General features: G+C 39.6%; 1 protein-coding gene across 1 annotated transcript; it reads right to left on the bottom strand.

The window, feature by feature from the left end:
- Window positions 1–834: 834 nt before the first annotated feature.
- LOC129774489 (uncharacterized) lies at window positions 835–2,536 on the bottom strand. The gene is made up of 3 exons (XM_055778234.1): window positions 2,039–2,536; window positions 1,928–1,975; window positions 835–1,851 (listed from the first exon to the last, which is right to left on the bottom strand). The coding sequence occupies exons 1-3, from the start codon at window positions 2,534–2,536 to the stop codon at window positions 835–837; spliced, it is 1,563 nt and encodes a 520-aa protein (XP_055634209.1).
- Window positions 2,537–20,219: the final 17,683 nt, after the last annotated feature.

Here is a 20,219-nt window from a genome sequence, read left to right as displayed (position 1 = left end):
CACCCTGTACTTCAGTAGAGCTGTTGCATGTCGAAATATAAATAAAAACAGAAATTGCTCTCTCGATAGCCATTCGGTCGTAGTTCTGTGCGCATGGTATCTAAGGAATTGCTCGTGAAAATTTAGTTTATTCAATCTGATATGTTGAAATTATTATAGTAAAAGCCGTAGGGGAACTGGGGGCAAAATGAACACCCTAAGCAATTGTAGGCTTTTTTCTTCGAAAAACTAACAAAACATTGCGGAAATCGCATAAATTTAACGTTCTAGTCTTATTTTTATTGCATGAATAACGCAAAGTTTGAATAATGACTATTTTAAATGATAATTTTTGTATTTTTAACAACACCAAAAACGATACTGTTTTTTTGTGTGCGGGTAAAATGAACAGGTAGTGGGGGTAAAATGAACAGGTATTGGGGGTTAAATGAACATGTGATAGGGGTTATTCAAACATTTTGTTTTATACTGTTATCGTCAAACGTGGAATGTATAGAAGAATGTATACACTTAAGATTACACACAATACCCAAGGAAACCTTCGGCGGAAATTTTCAAAAATAATTAAGACGTTAGGAAAATGTTCTGAATAAAGATGACAAATGTGTTCTAAAATGTGATGAAAAAAAACATAAGATCAGGGGTAAAATCATTTATTCGTTCAACAAAAATCATAAAACAAATTCAAATAACAGGACGGTCATTTGCAAGGCAATTATTGCCATGAAGAAACTCAAAACAATCAATTAAAAATCAGTTACATATGCGGCATTGAAACCCATCATCGTTGCTACATTGAGCATGGAACCAATTAAGACACGATAGGCATTTCCTTCAGCCATAACCATCGGTCGAATCAGAAAAACAATCTCCACACAGCTCACACAAAGTATCCTCGCACTGTTCATCCGATGTTTTACCCTTGGCTCGCTTCTTTGGCGGCTTTCGTCCTTTTTTGATGGACTTGATAGTTTTTGTTGCCTCAGCAGAAGCCAGGTTTTGACGGTAGCCGTCGCCGGTAATCTCCACAGCTTTTTCCGACTTGCGCTTTCGCTTCGTTGCTCTGGGAACTGACATCTTCGGCAAAGGTAAAATTTCCGACGGTGTAATATTGAACGATGAGTTCGGAGAAATTTCAGAAACTGGGCCAACTTGAACGCTAGCAGGATCGGGTCCATCCGTTTGAACCTCATCAGTACAATATTGGTTTCCTGAGTGAGTAACTGAAACATTGGTAGAAACCTGAAGAGGTACTTGCTGCACAGTGGAGTCATCAACTACCATTGGAATTGGCATCACAGTGGCTTCTGGTTGATCAGTTACTTCAGATGGAGCGAAGTCATCGTTGCTGAAGACATGTCTGTTATATGGCCAAATGCCACATTTACGAAAGTCGCTCGTTGTCACACTACCAGAAGCTGCTTTGAGAAACGCGGTACCCATCAGCTCACAGACGTCGTAAAGTCCAATAGTCCTTGCAGGGTTTTGACGCATGAAATTCTCAGAAGCAGCTGCGTAGTAACTTTTGAAAGGCCCCATGAACGCCACGTCCAAGGGCTGAATTTTGTTACTACAATGTGGTGGCAATACAAGAACAGTGACAAAATTTGCACGAGCTCTTTCGGCAAATGCCAGATTTTTCGTATGGGAGCTGTTTCCATCAATGATTAGGAGTGCAGGGTTTTCCTTGGTGGGATTCACGTTCTCCAGGAAATGGTCGAACCAATCGAGGAAGACTTCACTGGTCATATAACCGGAAGGGTTACAATTGAACTTTGTCCCATTCGGTGCTCCTCTCTTAAGCGCATCGTGCATGCGCACACGGGGAAAAATCATGTACGGTGGCACATGCTGTCCGGTTGCGGACATACACATAACAACCGTACGTCATCAGTACGCCCCTCTCAGCCGATGTTAAGGAACCTACTTGCTTCTTTCCCTTTTTAGCAGCAATTTTTAGCTTTTTCGAAGGAACCTGTAATTGTTAAATTTATGTTAAGTAAATTATGAGCAGGTATAAAAAAGCTGTCTAGCTTACGGTGCTTATTCCGGTTTCATCAGCGTTAAATATACGCGCCGGCGGAAACTGATGGCTGTCCAGCGTGCTCCGAAGAAGGTCGAAAAATGGTCCCACGGAAACCTTGTTAAAGCCCCGTGCACGATCTGCAGATGTGGCTTCCGGCTTCCGGAAGGAGAGGGTTTGATTCCGTCGAAGGAAACCATCAAGCCAGTTCCTACCGGCCATCTTCAGCTTGTGGTTGAATGGATGGGGAATACCGTTCCTCTCAGCTAACTCATACGCCAGTTTTTGTACGTCCTTCATAGTGATCCCATAGAATCGGGCCTCCAAATCCAGCAAGTGTTGAACCAGCTCCGTCTCTTGTTCGGCTGAGAAAACCGACTTTTTCGATCCCAGGCCTTTTTTCTTCTGTGGTGACACTATCCACCTGGCGAGCGTTATTCGTGGGATCTGGTACTTGATGGATGCTGCATTTACGGACATTCCACATCCAACAGCATGTTTTGCTGCTGCCATTTGTGTGTTTGTCCAACTCTGCCTTTCGGTTTTTCGTTTGTAGACCCGAGTCATCTGGAGAAGAATCTGTGATTAGACACACTGTTCATTTTACCCCCATCGTTCACTGTTCATTTTGCCCCCGCAGCAATTTATTTTTTCAAGGGCATTTTTAAAACGGTTTTTGATGAAAATACTTAGGTACCTACGACATCTTTCGATAGATCAACGACAATACGATGTGTGAACAAAACTGGATCAACCAATTGAACGGATATCAATTTTTCACCTCAAAAAAGCTTATTAATCACGAGCAGAAATTTACATCACAGCCAGTACTGAGCAGGTGATTTTGGTTTTGTTTACCTTTTTCACTTTTTGACAGTTCTTGATCGGTACAGGGTGGCCCAAAAGACTTGAAATACTTATAGGACAGGGTGGATAAGCATTTGGAAATAATTTCTACTGTTTTTTCGGTCATTTGACTACCTGTTCATTTTACCCCACCTGTTCATTTTACACGCAGTTCCCCTATGCTATCTTGAACAGTAATGAGTTGAACTATAATATTCTTAGAAAAACGGGAATTGTAGCGGTATGTGGACGCTGGATATGGACATATTCCTTAGGGTGACCACTATGCCCCCACTTCCCCTTCTTCTTCTTATATGGCTCTAACGTTCCTAGAGGAACTTCGCCGTCTCAACGTAGTATTACTTGCGTCATTTTTATTAGTACTTAGTTGAGATTTCTATGCCAAATAACACGCCTTGAATGTCTTCTGAGTGGCAAGCTGTAGAATACGCGTGACCACAGTGCACTTCCCCTACTATGGATGAATGAAATAGATTTTTTTTTGGTTTCATTTAATTTATTATGATCTTTAAAAATTCATCCTTTCTCTATCCTCCTCTATCCCTATGGCACATTCCACATTCAAAATCAGATAGAAGTCGCCAGGCGGAGATCCAGCGAATAAGTCGGATAGTCATACTCTGGAATACTGAGCTAAGCTAGCCACACATAGCTAGACAGATACGCTCTTTATTGACAGACAATAAAGAGCGTATCTGGGTAAGGAAGGAAAAAGTGTCCCAAATCCAAAACACCACCACTCTAGAGGCGAAAGAACTGAAAAGTTTAAACTCTCTTAAAGCCAAAAAAGAAGAAGAAGAAACACCACCACTACTGATCTATAGACTCTATAGAATACAGAATAGAGTATCAAATAAGAAATTTTAACAACTTTTTTTAATCCCAATATGTTTCATCATGACGAAAAACGTACTTTTTGATTTTCTACGCCATTCTCAATAGCTTCGAGATATTTGAAAAAAATACTGCATTAAAAAAATTATTCAAAAATTCAAATTCAACAACAACTTTTCATGTTTTCTTTGAAAAAAATACTATTAATCCTAATTTTGTTTAAAGTAAAGATAGCGATGTATTCGACAACGTTTTAGATCAAATTAAAATATGCACTTTTGTCGAAGACGTCAACTTTCTATCTTTTATAGTTTCCGGAGTATATGGCACTTTTGAACCATTCCAGCGTGACGTGACAACGGTTTGACTCACTAAAAACAGTTTTTTTTCTCGTTTTCATATATAAATCACACGATTTCCAAGTGATCAACAATTTCAAAGTGAAATTGAGAAAATTTCCTACAAGAATCTTCAGCCGGAGAATATTTTGCAGTTGAATTCGCTTGTTGCCAGCCCAATACTTTTGTGACGTGACAACACCTGTCTTTTTGCGGGTTCCGACTCTTGAACATTAATGTTGTATTTTCAGTTCCGTTTCAAAACATACAAATAAACTTTGTTCTATGATTTGTCAATGAAAGATGAACGTAGATTCCTGTTTACACAGTTTTCCAAAAAAATTCGCAAGAACATACATTTTGACGGCATGCATTTCGTGACGTGACAACGCGCTCTGTGCGAATAAACAGTCTCCACGAAGCGTTGTCACGTCACACAATTAATAAGTTGTATTATATAAGAATTCCACCGTATTGTAGCAAGCGATATACTATTTTTTATGTTTTTTTTTTATTACTCTGAATACTTGTTACTTTCCTCTGAGATATCCCCTTCCCCTTCCAGAAGTCCATCCTATAGGGGAAGGTGATCCTCAGAGTTGTAAACAGTCCACATTTTCGGTGACGTTCACGCATACCAAAAATATCATGTCAGAGCCGGTTCATCACTGTGAACGCAACCAAAAATGTTTTTGTTAGTTTGCTACTGTCATACGTGAAACGAATAAGAGAAGAAAACAAAACGGTATAATGAACGTCTCGATTTTCTCTATTTTCTCCGACTGTAGTGTGTGTGCATGTCAAACAAATTCTCTTTTTCATGAATCAGTTTGTCAGTAAATTTCTTTTGACCAAGCGGAAATGTATTTTGAATGTCGTATGACATTTTTATTTTTTTGTTATCAACTAGAGGTACTTTAAGAGGTTGTATTTTTACAGGCTCAGTTACATGAGTTTCATAATTCCATTGTTTATTTAAATTTTCACTTTAAAATAAAATTATATATAAATTTATTATTTATAATTTATTATTTACACTATCACTTATTCTATTGCTACTATTACTCACGGGCGTCTCGAGGTTTGTAGGGTGACTTATTATCATCATAACTATTTGGACAATATTGATTATTACACCCGGAGATATATTTGGCACATGTTATCAAGATTAAGATCTAACCCAAGATTTAATCAAGATCTAACGCACCGGTACATTGAGTTGTTCTGATCGGGCCCGAAGAAAGTTTTCTAAAATCTGGCAACTAGAGGATCAGTTTTATCAGAACCGAGTAGGAGAATTGATTACCCACGTCGGAGGAAACAAGGACTCTCTCCTCTAGCTTCAGTACGTCAGCTATACGCACCAACACAAACTTCCTCAAATAATGCCTTACAGTTTTCCGGAAAGATAAATAGCCTGTAGCTTCGAAAACACTGTACTCTTCATGTGACAGAATATGTTGATATTATAGAGCCATGTTTTTGATGCCAACATCTTGACACCAATAAAAGCAGAAATGTAGGCGGTTTGATTGGCTCTGAACCCTACTAACAGTTGCGTCAGTTGAGATATAGGTACTTTTCTAATTTTTAAACCCTGTGATGTTGGCATCATCCGAGCTGATAGGAAGAGGCCACTAGCAGGGTGCTGTATTGTAAATACTATTTCCAGCAGAAGCTGGTGGCTTATTCTGCATACCGTATTATTTATATGTTCAATTATACTTTATTTTTAAAAAATAAGAATATAATTATTGTTAGATATGTACATATTGATCGGTTTGTTTTTTTTTCTAAAAAAATGTTACATTTCTGCATGTGTGAAACATATAAAAGACTTATTCATAACTGACTGCTTATGGTTCCTCTTCTAACCAATTATAGAGATTAGGTATAATTTTATCAAGAAGCTGTCTGTTGAGTTTTATGAGCAAGATATCTTCGAGGTGGTCATCGCTCATCTTGGTGCGTTTATCTGACAGTACTAAACCCAGCGCACTGAAAGAGCGTTCCACAGAGACTTGATTGCAAAGCATTGCAATTTCATACAGTTCAGGATGTGTTCCTCTACGTGAGAGCCAATGTTTTCTTAGATCAAAGGAATGATTCTGATGCGGCTCAAAATCCAAGGCGCTGAGCTGTCGAAGGAAGGAGTTTTCTGATGTTTGCGAGGCTCCTGGCTCAGGAAGCGAACCTCCGAACATTTCTGTTAGGAAAGCGTCGAGATTAATATTTGGATCACCCTGGTTGCTCGGCAGTTGAACATTAACCGGTACAGATATCTGATTCGTGGTTTGGTTTCGAGTATTGTTCAACCTGTTCCATGTTGCAACGATGAATCTCTGTAAAATGTAAAGAATAAGCTTCAAATCTACACATAGGAGTCATGATATGTTCATTATTTTTACTCACTCGAACTTCTTCTTTTTCGTCGATGGAAAACAATGAAGAGTTGAGGTAATTGAAGCGTGGATCAATTAATAGAGCTGCTTTAAAGACCATGCTTTCCTTTAGTTGGGTTAACCTGCTGAATAATGCCATGGACAATGACTCTGTGAAACGGTTTTCTTTTATTTTTCCGACCTCCATTACAGTTTTGATCCACACTAGGTAAAAGTCCGGCAGCGATGTATGCACAACTTGCATATTTTTGGTAGCCTCGGAAACGGGTGCGAATGCTGCCACGTATTCGTGAATGAATCCCCATTGTTCCGCAAGATCTGAAAGTTATAATGAATTTTAGGATATATTTATGCTTCAAATTCAACGGTCATACTCAATTCCGGGTATTGCGAACCCAGGTCACGGAAGAAAGCTTCGTGCTTACTGTAAAATTCTATCATCTGAAAGACACCGTTCCAACGTGTTTTCGAGTAAAGAGGAGGCAGTGGTTGTTTATGGAGCTCAAAAACGGATTTATACTGAATTTTTCGACAACTTTTAGCAACCATCGTGCACGACCGGATTTCAGCATCATTGAATTTTATCACGTCCATGACAGCGAGCTGCAAGGTATGCACGGCGCATCTTACTAAAGTACCCCGCTGCAATCATGTTGCTTCCGTTATCACAGGTAACTGTGAAGATTTGATCCACACTTATTTCGTATTCTGCCAGCATCTCCTCGGTCTTTGTTTTCAGAACCTTTGCAGTGTGTCTTTCCGTGATTTCCAGCATTCCTGTAAGATATTGTTTGTAGTATAGATGTACTCGAATAACCACTCAAATATTCTTACCGATAGTTCTTATTATTACTTCTTGTCGTTCATGATCAAAAAATTGTATATTGACTCCTAAGATGTGGCGTCCATGTTTCGTTGCACAGTCTATTTTCAGACATACCAGTTTACCCCTAACTTCAATCCTGATGGCCTCACGTACTTTAACTGCACTTGTGGTCAAATGTTCAACAAGTTTGGCCCGGTTAATGTTAATATTTAAAGCATTGCAAAGTGGATTGAGTAGTAATTTAAGACCATCCCATTCCACGCAACTGAGTGGAACATGCACAGTAACGAGTTTGATAACTGCCTCGATTACAGTTTGTCGGTCGATGGCCACCAGTTTCCTAGAAAATTTTACGCTTCTTCGATGGCACTTCGGTATCTTCCTTGAACAAACCCCGAACCTTCGCAAGCGTGGGATGTTCAGTTCTTATGTGACGGATAAAATTTCCTGAATCAAAATTTTGCTGCGCCTGCCGATATTTGCAATTTAGCGATGCATCAATCGAGCAAACCACAAATCCGTTTTCAAACACAGTACACACTTCTTTAAAAATATTCCTGAAGTTTTTCTTCTCGCCGGATGTCGCCATATTTGAGAATCTTTCGAATTAGTTTAAGAATTCAACTTTACGAACAATGCTCAGCGGTTAAAAAACGGCAGATTTAAGATAATCTGCGTTTGTCGTTACCATCAGTGTTGCCACAAGTACAGATTTATCTGAAAAGATTTTTTAATTATTTTTTTTGAAATAATTTATTCATTAAGGTACAGATTACAGTTTTTTTTGTCCTAAAGTACTGATTGATACTGATTTTTTCAATGTTTATGACAAGTGGGATTGGTCGATCAAATAAGTAAAAGATCCGATTTCAATAACTCGACACTCAATGCTGCTGCGATGTTGAACTCCAGAAACTTTCACAACCAACAAGAATCGAGGTAGTATTAGAAGCGTTTCTAGGTTTCTACGATGAGAATTTGCAAGAGTTGGAAAACAAATACCGTGCTCTCAAAGTGAAATGACTCCGTAATCCAATCATATTATTTTCGGTTTGTTCGCATTTTCGATAGCTCGTTTTCAATATTCTTACTATATTTTACTTCTCGGAAATCGTCAAGCTGATTGTAACAACAACAAAGCTATGCTTCTAAATTGGCTCAGCAACGACTGATTTTTGAAGGAAAGAGTAAAACTGAAAATATAATCATATTTTCAGTTTTACTCTTTCCTTCAACCCTCCCAGTAAGGATGATTATGTGGCAACACTGATTACCACCATAATAGTTGTCTCTCCAATTCGCGTTGACGACATTGTGCTTCGTTTTCCGAGTTTGGGAAGTGACAATAACAATAATAAATTTTCAGGGGAAATGAACAAACTTTAAAAAAAAAATTATGAATAAGAATTAACTTTTCCGCATCGATTATGTTTTATATACAAAAGACTAATATGTTTATTCGCGAATTGTGAACGAGTATTGAACGAAAAATGCTTTTGATGATGTGCCGTGTCAAAAAAATCTCAAATACAAATGTCGTGTGTTATATGACATTTTTTACAGGAATGTCGAATGAACTCGTATTTAAGAACGTAAGTGACAAAAGGCGGTGAACGTTATGAAAATTGTGTCAAATGACGGTCCCCGCATACAAGCCTGGTGGTCCTAACGCAACCGGTGGTCCTGAATCTACCATCCTTTGTATCTCAGGAACGGTGCTTGCTACTGAATTTTCAATAGTGTGAAATGAAACGTGTCATAACGCTGATAATTTGATAATATGGTGATTTTTTTCTGGCTCTCTTCATTCTAGCGTTTTAGCGCCATTTTACGTTTTCATTCCTTCAAAAACAGAGAAGAAATATATTCGACCTGTGTGCAAAATGAGTTCTATGTTCTTTTAGATTGTGAAACATTGTGAAACAAGGCAATTTTAATTGTTTATGGTATCTTCACCAAAATAAGCTGTATAAATTGAATCTACCTGTTACCTGTAATACACGGTATGTCTTTATTTGGGAAAAATCGTAGTGGTCCTAAACCGACCATGTGCATTTGTATGTGCACTTTCTTTGTATAACTCCACACACCTTGCTCTAAGGCTAAGTTCTTTCCACTCAAACATTATCTCCATTACCTCACTTAAATCCTATCTCTCACTATCAAACTTTTTTTTTTGTATTTCTCCTCGCGCACGATCATATTGTGGGATTTCATGCCATTCCCGGTTTTTATATCCGTTTTTAACGAACCCGAAGTCACCATACTCGATTCCAAAATGGCATCGGAATACGATATTCGATTTCCGCTGGTAAGCCCATATCGTATGGGGTTTCCATATTTTTTAGCATTCAATACTACCATCAGCAAACCGGAAGTTGAAATAAGATTATATCTTATATTATGGAATCTACGTTTATATAGTGTTGATAAAACATAGGAGAAAAATCATTTGTATGTTTCGAAACGGAACTGTAATTAATTAAATTAATCATTAATGTTCAACAGTCCAATTCAAGTGTTGCCGCGTCACAAAAGTGTTTGACTGACAACAAACCAATCTAACTATAAAATATTCTCTAACTGATGATTCTTGTTGGAAATTTTCTTAATTTTACTATAACATCGTTTAATTTTGTATGCTTTATTCATGAAAACGCGAAAAAAAAGTGTTTGTAGTGAGTCAAAATGTTGTTACGTCACACTGGAATGGATCGTATACTTTCGTGACGTGACAACAACTTCTGGAGACAGTCGATGCTCCTCTATTTGTGGACCGATCTCAACCAAATTTTGTGGTTTGTTGACCTTCATTGCTTGCTCAGAGAATCCCAAGTATAAAAATGTTTGAACCTATGTACATTTGATAAGGCAAAAAAATTCTCTATTTTTGTGACGTGACCACGCTTCAAAATACCTGTTTTTCAAATGCTTGTTTCTCATAAATTACAAAATCAAACGTAGGTCTACCCACGGCTCTTCAAACAAGCATTGAATCACCCATTCAATGGTATATAGACATTGAAGTTTGGTTAAGCGTGTGCAGAGATATATCAAAAAACATAAAAATAGTGAAAACCTGAAATATGTTTAATATAATTATGTAGTTTTTTAAACTCACCTCTCTAAAAGGCTGGTGCATAAAAATTAAATTTGTTACAAAAAAATTATGATATAACTAGTGCTTATTCAAATAAAGTTTTCAATTTTCTCCTAAAACTAGATTTGAAATTTGGTTCTCTGATGTATAATCTCATGGAATGGGTCTTTTGCATGGGGACTTCTGAAAAACTAATGTTTTGCTCGTAACATTGTTGTTTGTAAATTCTCGCCATTGACATGTTCTGCACACATTTTTTTTTATTTCGAATCATGTAAAGAACATGGTAATCGCGAGAATCTACACACAAAAATGTTATGAGTGAAACCTTAGTAGTATCTTTTCATAGGAAGAAAAAGCTAGAAAAACTCTTCTCCTATAGGAGTACCCTTCTACCGATGTTTGAATGAATTGTTGGTTATTCGTTGCTGTTTAGAGCTGATTAGATATTTTTTGTCATAACAAAAGAAAAAAACTTTTTAGAAAAAAATAAATTTAATTTTTCTATAGTTTTTTTCAGCGTAATTTCACAAAAATGTTATTTTTGTTGAAAACTAGCTGACCCGGCAAAATTTGTCTCGCCCAAAGTTTATGTTTCGTTATCACATTCACGTTTTTTACTAAGCTCACGTTCATGGGTCCAATCGCAAAACTAATCAATGAATACCCTTTAAAAGTACCGCTTACTATAAAATTCCAAGTACTTCTACCAAAATTCGTCATCATAATATCAGATTATTTTCAGACCCAATTTTCGTTCCAGATTTTTCAACCTCTTGCAAATAACGTGCTTCTCCGTTATATGGAATAAATTTTTGATACAGATAAAATGATAGAGTAAAGACAGCCCTAAATCGGACAATTCCCTTTTCGAGTTTTGTTCTTATCAACAAATTCGGCGATATATTTTTTATATTTATTTAGATAGAAGAAGATATATGAGCGTTTTATCACATTAAAATCTATTTCCACTTTCGAACAAAGTTCAATTTCGTTAGCGCAAACATCAAATGGACTAACAACGCTTGTAATAATAGAACATATGCGAATTAAATTTTCCGAATTTTCCCATTTTGCTTCAGAGTTATCCGAAAATTGTTGCTTGCGAATTATTCCAATGACAACCCTGAGCAGTGTTTTGGATTATGGATGAATAGTTTTCTGAGAAGCCACAAATTGCAATTAATTTTTTTTTCATAAATAGGATGACTGTTCTTTACGAATAAAATCGTGAGTGATCAATTTTATCAACAAAATATGAAACAAACTACTCTAGCGGTTTCATAATGTTTTCTAAATTGCAACGATCAGTTGTCAGCCTTTGTTGGAAAACAAAGTGTTCTACCTCGATTTTTTTCTAAAAGCACTTCAAGTTCCTCTTTTAATTCTTCCTTTAAGGCACGTTCCTTAGAAGCACGAAAAAAACATTCTACCGTTCTTACAGTGATTACTAGTGATTTCTTCTTAGGATACGATTCTTACACTTTTAGTCATTATTCCACATTTTCATGGATTGTGCATACACACATTGTGAATTCCTGTACTATCAATGATAATTCCTGTGTTGCCAATGATAATAAAAAATTAAATTCAACCGAACGAACTTGCTTTATACTCTATATTCGATGACGATGAAAGACTACGATTTTATTGGAGAATATGGAACATTCTGTTCAATCGATTAGAACATATGTCACTTTTGTGGGAAGATAATCGTCATAAACTATATCACATTTGGCAACTCCGATTTTTCACGTGATTCGTTTTCATTGTTCTTTGCGCTTGGTAGATAAAAGCTGGAAAAGAAGCAAGTTAAAGAAGTTTTCTGTGAATGAGAATAATAATTGCGCAACTCGGATAGGCCCTTGATTATTCCAAAAAGTGTTTTTCTTAGGCGCACATGTGTTTTTGGACGTAGGACTACGTCTTTCATTGCTATACTGGGATGTAAGTTCAAAGTTTCGAAAACGAAAGCGTTATGCCGGAGACCGAGATTTTGAGCGTTAACATCTTTTAGATAACTGAACTAAATGGTATGATAATCACTCCATTCGAAAAATGAAATGTCTACGCGTTATATACTTTCTTATTTTTTGATCCAAAACTTGTTTCAATAGCCTTAAAATTGCTTTCAAAACAGGCTATTGAAATCAACAATCGGTATATAAGCGAGCGCCGCACGGAAATCCACTCAGTTATAATTGAACAGCGATTGGAGCATGTTGTCGCTGTTGTGGTGAAGCTCGCTTCGTTCATGATGAAAGCGCTGTGAGGGAGCGCAAAAGGGCCGATTTTTACCTCGGGATAGTTAAAATTTCCCCCAAAGCCAAAAGGGGGAATGAGGCGGAGAAGAAAAGGCGACCAAGAGAGTACCAGCATCAAAAGTTGGTTCGAGTAGTCGGTTACATATTACTAACATAGTTGTAAGCAAATATTGTCAAAAAATTGAACTCCCGGCCTCGTTAGTCTGACGCCATAAGAGCCCTAATAAAAATTATTATTTTGGATAAAAAAAATACTGCGACCAAATACATTTGGTTGCACTTTATCAAGTGCAGTTAGCAGGAGAGGCTCTGAAGATTATGCTTCCCCATCAGTAGAATATTTTCGTATCCAATTTAGGATGCGCGCGCAACGAAAAATGTTTAGCATCGCGAAAATCATATAATTTTCAATTGGTTATCGCTCAGTCGCTGAAATTTTCAAACTTCATTCCCCTATAGTTTGCCTTCCAAATTGCCATAGTGAACCACCCCTTCTCTCGATTCAATCACGGACAAAAAACATACTTAAGCGATATTCTGATGGTGAAACACATTCATTCGGCATCGGACTGTTGAGCAGTCCAGTTCACTTTGCTTTCGCTGCGCTTCGATCTAAGATTGGACCCCACCAGTGGTAATCCAACTTGGATATCGTCGTTGTGGCTTTTTTCCTTTCGTTTTTCGCGTTATTCGTCTCGTGTGTTTTTCTTCTTTCCGCGTCATAAATTGGACGCTTCGCGTAGTGTGATGAGCAAGAAGAAGAGGAAGGCAGGCTCGAGCCCTGCAAAAAATGAACGCATTGCCAGGGGCAATCAATTTTCAAGGCAAGCGTCATCTAATGATGCACGCGATGGTGGCGCGGTTAAAAGTGCTCGCACAGAGCCGAGCCTTCGAGACTGTGACACCGCATCGAACGGCACCGAAGCAGGCGACTTCGACGCGACGGTTGGAAATGCAAACTCTGCTACTCAGGCAGCAACCAAAATCAAGCTCCCTCCGCTGGTGGTGAAGGCGGTCGCTCTCGACAAACTCATCAGTGAATTCGCATCGATGGGCGTTAAAGCAGAATACAAGCTATGTGGCATCGGTACTAAAGTTTTCCTCCGCTCGCGGAATGAATTTGATCTGGCCGTGGCGTTTCTGAAGAATGCCAAAATTGAGTTTTTCACCCACGACATCCCGGGGGACAAACCCTTCAAGGCTGTTATCCGCGGCCTGTCTAATTACGACCCGAAGATGATCACCGCTGAACTCAAAGATCGGTTTAAGCTAGTCGCAACCGCCGTTTATCGGATGAAACGTAGAGATGAAAACGAGAAGATGTACCCGGACTGTTTGTTCCTGGTGCACTTCCAGAAAGGGACGGTGACGCTGAATGCCCTCAAAGCAATCCGCTCTCTTTTGACGTAGGACTACGTCTTTCATTTCTATACCGGGGTGTAAAATCAAAGTTTCGAAAACGAAAGCGTTACGCCGGAGACCGAGATTTTGAGCGTTAATAGCTCTTAAACAACTGAACGAAATGGTATGATAAACACTTCATTCGAAAGATAAAATGTCTACGCGTTCTATACTTGTTACTTTCTGATCCAAAAACTTGTTTCAATAGTCTTAAATTTGCTTTCAAAATAGGCTATTGAAATCACAAATCGGTATATAAGCGAGCGCCGCTCGGAAATTCACTCAGTTCTAATTGAACAGCGATTGGAGCATGTTGTCGCTGTTGTGGTGAAGCTCTTCATATATCATGAAAGCGCGGATGAACGGTGTCACCAAGAGCCTGTTTGTGCACCTTAGGCCAGAAGGGAATCCATCAGGAGGAGAGTGATGCTACAAACGGTTCCCCGGGAAGATCTCGAAGCAGCTGCTACACACACACACATACACGCACGGAATGCTTTCCGTTTGGATCGAGAAAGATCCGGAAAATAATCTGCCAGTTCCTCTAGGAATTGAAAAATACATTCATGTGAAAGAGTTTATTTGAATGTTTTCTATCCATGTAACACTGTGACCAAATATGTTTCAATCAAGTGCTATTAACAGATGGTTATCGAGTTAGCATTAACCACTGATGGGCTTCCAGTATCGAGGAAAATGTGGAAATATCTAATCGTTACTGAAAATAATCTGCCAGTTCCTCTGGGAATTTAAAATTACATTCATATGAAAGAGTTTATTTTAATGTTTTCTATCCATGTAACACTGTGACCAAATACATTAGGTTTTGTGATTTTTCAATCAATCGCAATCAACAGGATAGCTTCTGAAGATTATTCTTCCCCATCAGTAGGATATTTCCGTATCCTTTGGATATTGGATGCATAAAACCTTGTGCCTCCAACATAACGCTCTCGTTTTCGAAGTTCTCCAAATATTCATTCATTCAGAATGAATTCAGATTCAACTTCATACAAATGATCTCTAAATCAACGATAGTCCTACGTCACCCTTGCGGTTATACCATAGATATAACCCACTTCCTGTTTTTTCCCTCAGAATCCGATGGGAACCATACCGTGGCGGCCGTCGCAACGTCACTCAGTGCCAGCGGTGCCTGAATTTTGGGCATGGCACCAGCAACTGTAACATCAAACCTCGCTGCAGCACGTGTGCTAAGGACCACGCCACTGGTGACTGCCCAGTGGACAAGGCTGGTAAAGTGGAGTGGCGCTCATCAGGGTTCGGACCGGCAATGCCCGAAACGCGAAAATTTCAAACATATCCGCAGACAGGCGTCTATCAACAATCAACCGGGGCGGAAGAAGGAGAAGACGTTCATGGCGGAAGATTTTCCTCCGCTACGCCCCACCCAGCAAACAACTCATCCAAGCGCTCGAGAGCGAGCTGCCCCTCCTCAACGTACCTCCGGTGAGCCCGCCGGACAGCGCTCGCCTCCTCCCCCTGGATTTCGGCGACCACCACAAACTGAAACCAACTCCGAAAAGTTCACCCCGACGGAGCTGCTGGAAATTTTCGACAAGATGACGACCACCCTCCGCGCGTGCCGCAACAAGCCTGAGCAGATGAATGTGCTTGGTAAGTTTATCATTGAATATGGTTCTTAGGTCTCTGAAAATTGCCACTTGGAACGCTTGCTCGATAAGAGCAAAAGCCATCGAGTTTGCCGACTTCATCGGCAGACACAGCATCGACGTGGGTCTGCTCTCAGAGACCCACCTAAAATCCGGCGACAGTTTCTGGCTGCCGGATCACAACATCATCCGACTTGATCGCACCAGCTCTAGGGGGGGGGGGTTGGCGGTGTTGCGGTCATTGTACGGAAAGGCATCAAATACATCATTCTTCCGCACATTCGCACGTCGATCATCGAGGCGCTCAGTGTGGAGGTCGAATCGACAAACAGTAACATCCACTTCGTTGCCGTGTACTGTCCTCATCAGTGCGTGCGCAACGGAATGGCGCGACAGTTCCAAAACGACTTGACCGCCATTACACGCACCTCTTCTCGCTTTGTCGTCGGGGGTGATCTCAACGCCCGCCATGAGGACTGGCGGAACTACCGACAAAATCAAAATGGGAGGCTTCTCTTCGACCACGCGCAGCATGGGCAGTACGCAGTACAGTTCTCTGATGAACCGACCTTCACTTCATCAGCGGGAAACCCATCGACATTGGACATCTTCCTTTCGAACATCATCCTGACCAAGCCAGTGGCGCTCAACGAGCTCAGCTCCGATCACCTGCCGGTAGTTGCTGAAGTTGCAGTCAACATTGTTCCAGCAATCTACCTCCGAAAGGATTACCATCACGTCAACTGGCTGGCGTTTGGAAGGATGGTGGACCAGAACATCGAGGAGAACCCGCCGCTATACTCTGTGGAAGATATCAACCAAACGCTGGAAAGACTCCAATACGCCATAACCGTGGCCGATGTGGCGTGTGTGCGTAGTGTTCCTGTGAGGGGTAAGTTTGTTGCTATTGACTCTCACACTCAATTTTTGATCCGCTTGCGAAACGTGCGTAGACGCCAGTTCCAGAGGACAGGGGATCACGACAGAAAGGAAGAGGTGGCCAATCTGAACAGGCAGATTGCTTCCAGGATGGTCTCTCTCCGAAATAACAGCTTCCAGCGCACGGTCCAAAATTTGGATGATCGCTCCAGACCATTCTGGAAGGTAGCCAAAGTGCTGAAAAATCATCCAAAACCAGTTCCTCCTCTCAAGGTTGGCGATAGTCTCCTCGTTGCGCCTGTTGAGAAAGCAGATGCGATAGGCAATCATATTGCATCGTCGCATTTGCTTGGCTCGAACATGGCTAGTCCGCTTGAACAGCAGGTTGCGCAATGCGTCCGAGATCTAGATGCCTCCCCTTGTGCCGTACCTCGGGAAGATATAGTCAATGCAGAACAAGTTTGCTCAGCGCTAAAGGCCACTAAGAACATGAAGGCTCCCGGGTTTGATGGAATCTTCAACCTGATCCTGAAAAGGCTCACACCCAAAGTTTATTTGTTACTCAGCAACATCTTCAACCGATGCTTGGAATTGTACTATTATCCAAGCATCTGGAAAGAAGCGAAGATCGTGCCGATCCGCAAACCCGGGAAGGATCCAACTCTACCTTCAAGTTACAGACCCATCAGCCTCCTATCAGCGCTGGGCAAACTTTTCGAAAAAATCATTTTGATCCGTTTGCTAAAGTTTGTTGAGGTCAACAACATCCTCCTGCCTGAACAGTTTGGGTTTAGACGGGGGCATTCCACCATCCACCAACTGGTAAGAATGGCTGTTTGTCAAAAACATTCTCTATCCAAGCAGGTGTTCCGCAGGGAAGTCTGCTAGGCCCTTTGCTGTACAGCCTTTACACCTCCGACATTCTTCCCCTGAGAGATGGCTGCGCGTCCTTTCTGTTCGCAGATGACACCGCAATTGCCGTCAAGGGGAGGATGCCTCGTGAAATTATAAACAAGCTTCAACGATGCCTTGACGCCTTTGTTGATTATGCTAACATGTGGAAAATAAAAATCAATGCCTCCAAAACCCAAACAATCATGTTCCTGCACAGGCAGTCCCCAAAATTGAAACCTCCTCCATCTTGCGTTGTGGCGATGAATGGCACAAGGGTTGAGTGGTCCGCCGATGTTACATACTTGGGGCTAGTGTTAGATGAAAAACTCCTCTTCCGTCATCATGTGGAGAAGATTTTGAACAGGTGTTCCGCTTTGGTTCGATCATTGTACTCTCTAATCTGTCGGCGATCCCGCTTCTCAAAAGTGAACAAACTGGCCGTTTACAATCAGATCATCGCTCCTGCCATCCTTTATGCAGCGGTGGTGTGGGGGTCATGCGCACAGACTCACAGGAACAAACTCCAAGTTGCGCAGAACCGGGCGCTGAGGATGATCCTCGATCGTCCTTTTGATGCTAGGATCTCGGACCTCTTTCAGGAGGCTAATATACCGAAAATAGATGCAATAATTAACGAAATCAAAACAAAATTTGTAAACAAATGCAGATTATCAGAATTTGCATTGATAAAAAATTTGTACATAGTAGAATAGTTGTATATAGTAGGTAGTAGGTAGTTAGTTTCTTCAAATTAATAATTAAAAACTTCAAATAATACCATAAAGGTGGTGCGGTGGTGAGGACACCGACTGGACAACATCGTTGCTGGATGAGCTGGACGGCGAGGGATCGATTGATTCTGATTAACTGACCTGATCTGAAACGCATACAGTTTGTTTCGAACTGTGAGGGAGCGCATAAAAGCCGATCCATCAGAAGGATAAGAGAAGGCGACCAAGAAAGTATCAGCATCGGAAAACGGTTCCGTTTGATGCATACGCCACACACACACACATACACGCGCGCAACTCTTTTCGTTTGGTGGTATAAAGCATCGAGAAGAATACGATGTCATCGTTGCTAAAAAATAATCTGCCAGTTCCCCTTGGAATTGAAAATTACATTCAAGCGAAAGAGTTTATTTTAATGTTTTCTATTCATATAATACTGCGAACAAATGCATTTCGTTTTGTGATTTTGCAATCAAATCCCATTAACAGGAAAGCTTCTGAATATTATTCTTCCACATCAGTAGAATATTTTCGTATCCAATATTGGATACATAAACCCTTGTGCCTCAAATGTAACGCTGTAAATCAACAATAGTCCTACGTCAACCTTGCGGTTATACCACAGATATAACCCACTTCCTGTTTTTCTTTCATCCTCAAAATGTTCACCGGATGGCGTAATAGTAAATCTAAAAGCGAGGGAGGTATTGATGACGAAATAGTGAGAAGCGTTAGAAGAAAAGTTCGAGTATTATCTTAATACTGTACGTTCGAAATGTGATTTTTCTCAAACGGTTCATGGATTTACCAATAACTTTGTCAAACATCATATTTTAATCAGAATTTGGTTTTTGAGTTATATTTTTTTTTAAAAGAAAGATCAATCATTTCAATCACGCCCATTTCAAAAATCAGTCGTCATTTGAATTAGTCATATAATAATGAAAATTGAAATTTTAGGTAGTACAGCGCGGACTCGATTATATACAGTTTTTGACTTCTTTTCACTGTATATAACGAGTAAAAAAATGTTTTTATATGTTTTTTCGCATGTATTTTTCGTTTTTTGAAAATAAAAGAGGAATTTGATTTTTGATTCATCCCCTTAAAGTCAGAAAACACCTTACTAACATGAAAAAAATAAATTTATCCAGATTTTCTCCGGAGGTGATAGACGATCATATTTGATGAAAAATATCCTTCTACGCATTTGTTCGAATTTCAACAATGACATAGTTATAGAACTTTTTTTATGTTTCGGACTCTGTTGCCTCAAACTGTCCCTACATTAAAAAGTACGCCACGGAAGAAGATTCTGATGCTTTCATTTGAAAGATGAGAAAACTTAGTACAGAATATAGTAGTGGAGCAACTAAATTAGTGGATTTTAATAACATTGTGGAAGTGAAAAGCTTAAAAGTTAATAATTTTTAATGTGTTATTATTAATTTTATCCTAAAAACCTAGATTGTTTCTACCAATTAAGTTAAAGTTCTTCAACCTAGAGCGCTTGTTCTTTGACGCCCAACTTCTATCTTTCTTAATTTGGCTGCAATATCGATATGAACAACTCCTAGTGAAAATTCAAGCAAAATCTTCAAAAATCACGATTTTTACCCCACATGTAATAACCACTTAAACTTCACCTTAACGTTGAAAGGTTACATTTCTTCTTGAAATAAGCCATATTTGAAATATAAAAAAAAAATATTTTTTTCCAAACTGTATATAATTGAGTCCAAAATTGTACATAATCGAATCACATATAATCGAGTCCGACCTGTACCAAGTTAAAAAAAATCGTAGAGTGCTGGGTCAGCAGCCGGCTGATTTGGGGTCGAATTGCTCAATACGGGGAGTATAAAAACTACATTTTTATGTTTTTGGTATTTTGATTATTTTGCATATACATTGAGGTGCCTATTCTATCGAATTCCGTTCAAAAATCCTATTCAAGTTGAACGAGAAAAGTGTCACCCACATCTGGGTGACGGAGACTCCCAGGAAATACACCCGTCACCCAGAT

The sequence above is a fragment of the Toxorhynchites rutilus genome, chromosome 3, assembly GCF_029784135.1.
Source record: "Toxorhynchites rutilus septentrionalis strain SRP chromosome 3, ASM2978413v1, whole genome shotgun sequence".
Lineage (NCBI taxonomy): Eukaryota > Metazoa > Arthropoda > Insecta > Diptera > Culicidae > Toxorhynchites > Toxorhynchites rutilus.
The sequence above is the reverse complement of the archived record's forward strand: the minus strand, read 5'-3'. Positions and strand labels throughout refer to the sequence as shown.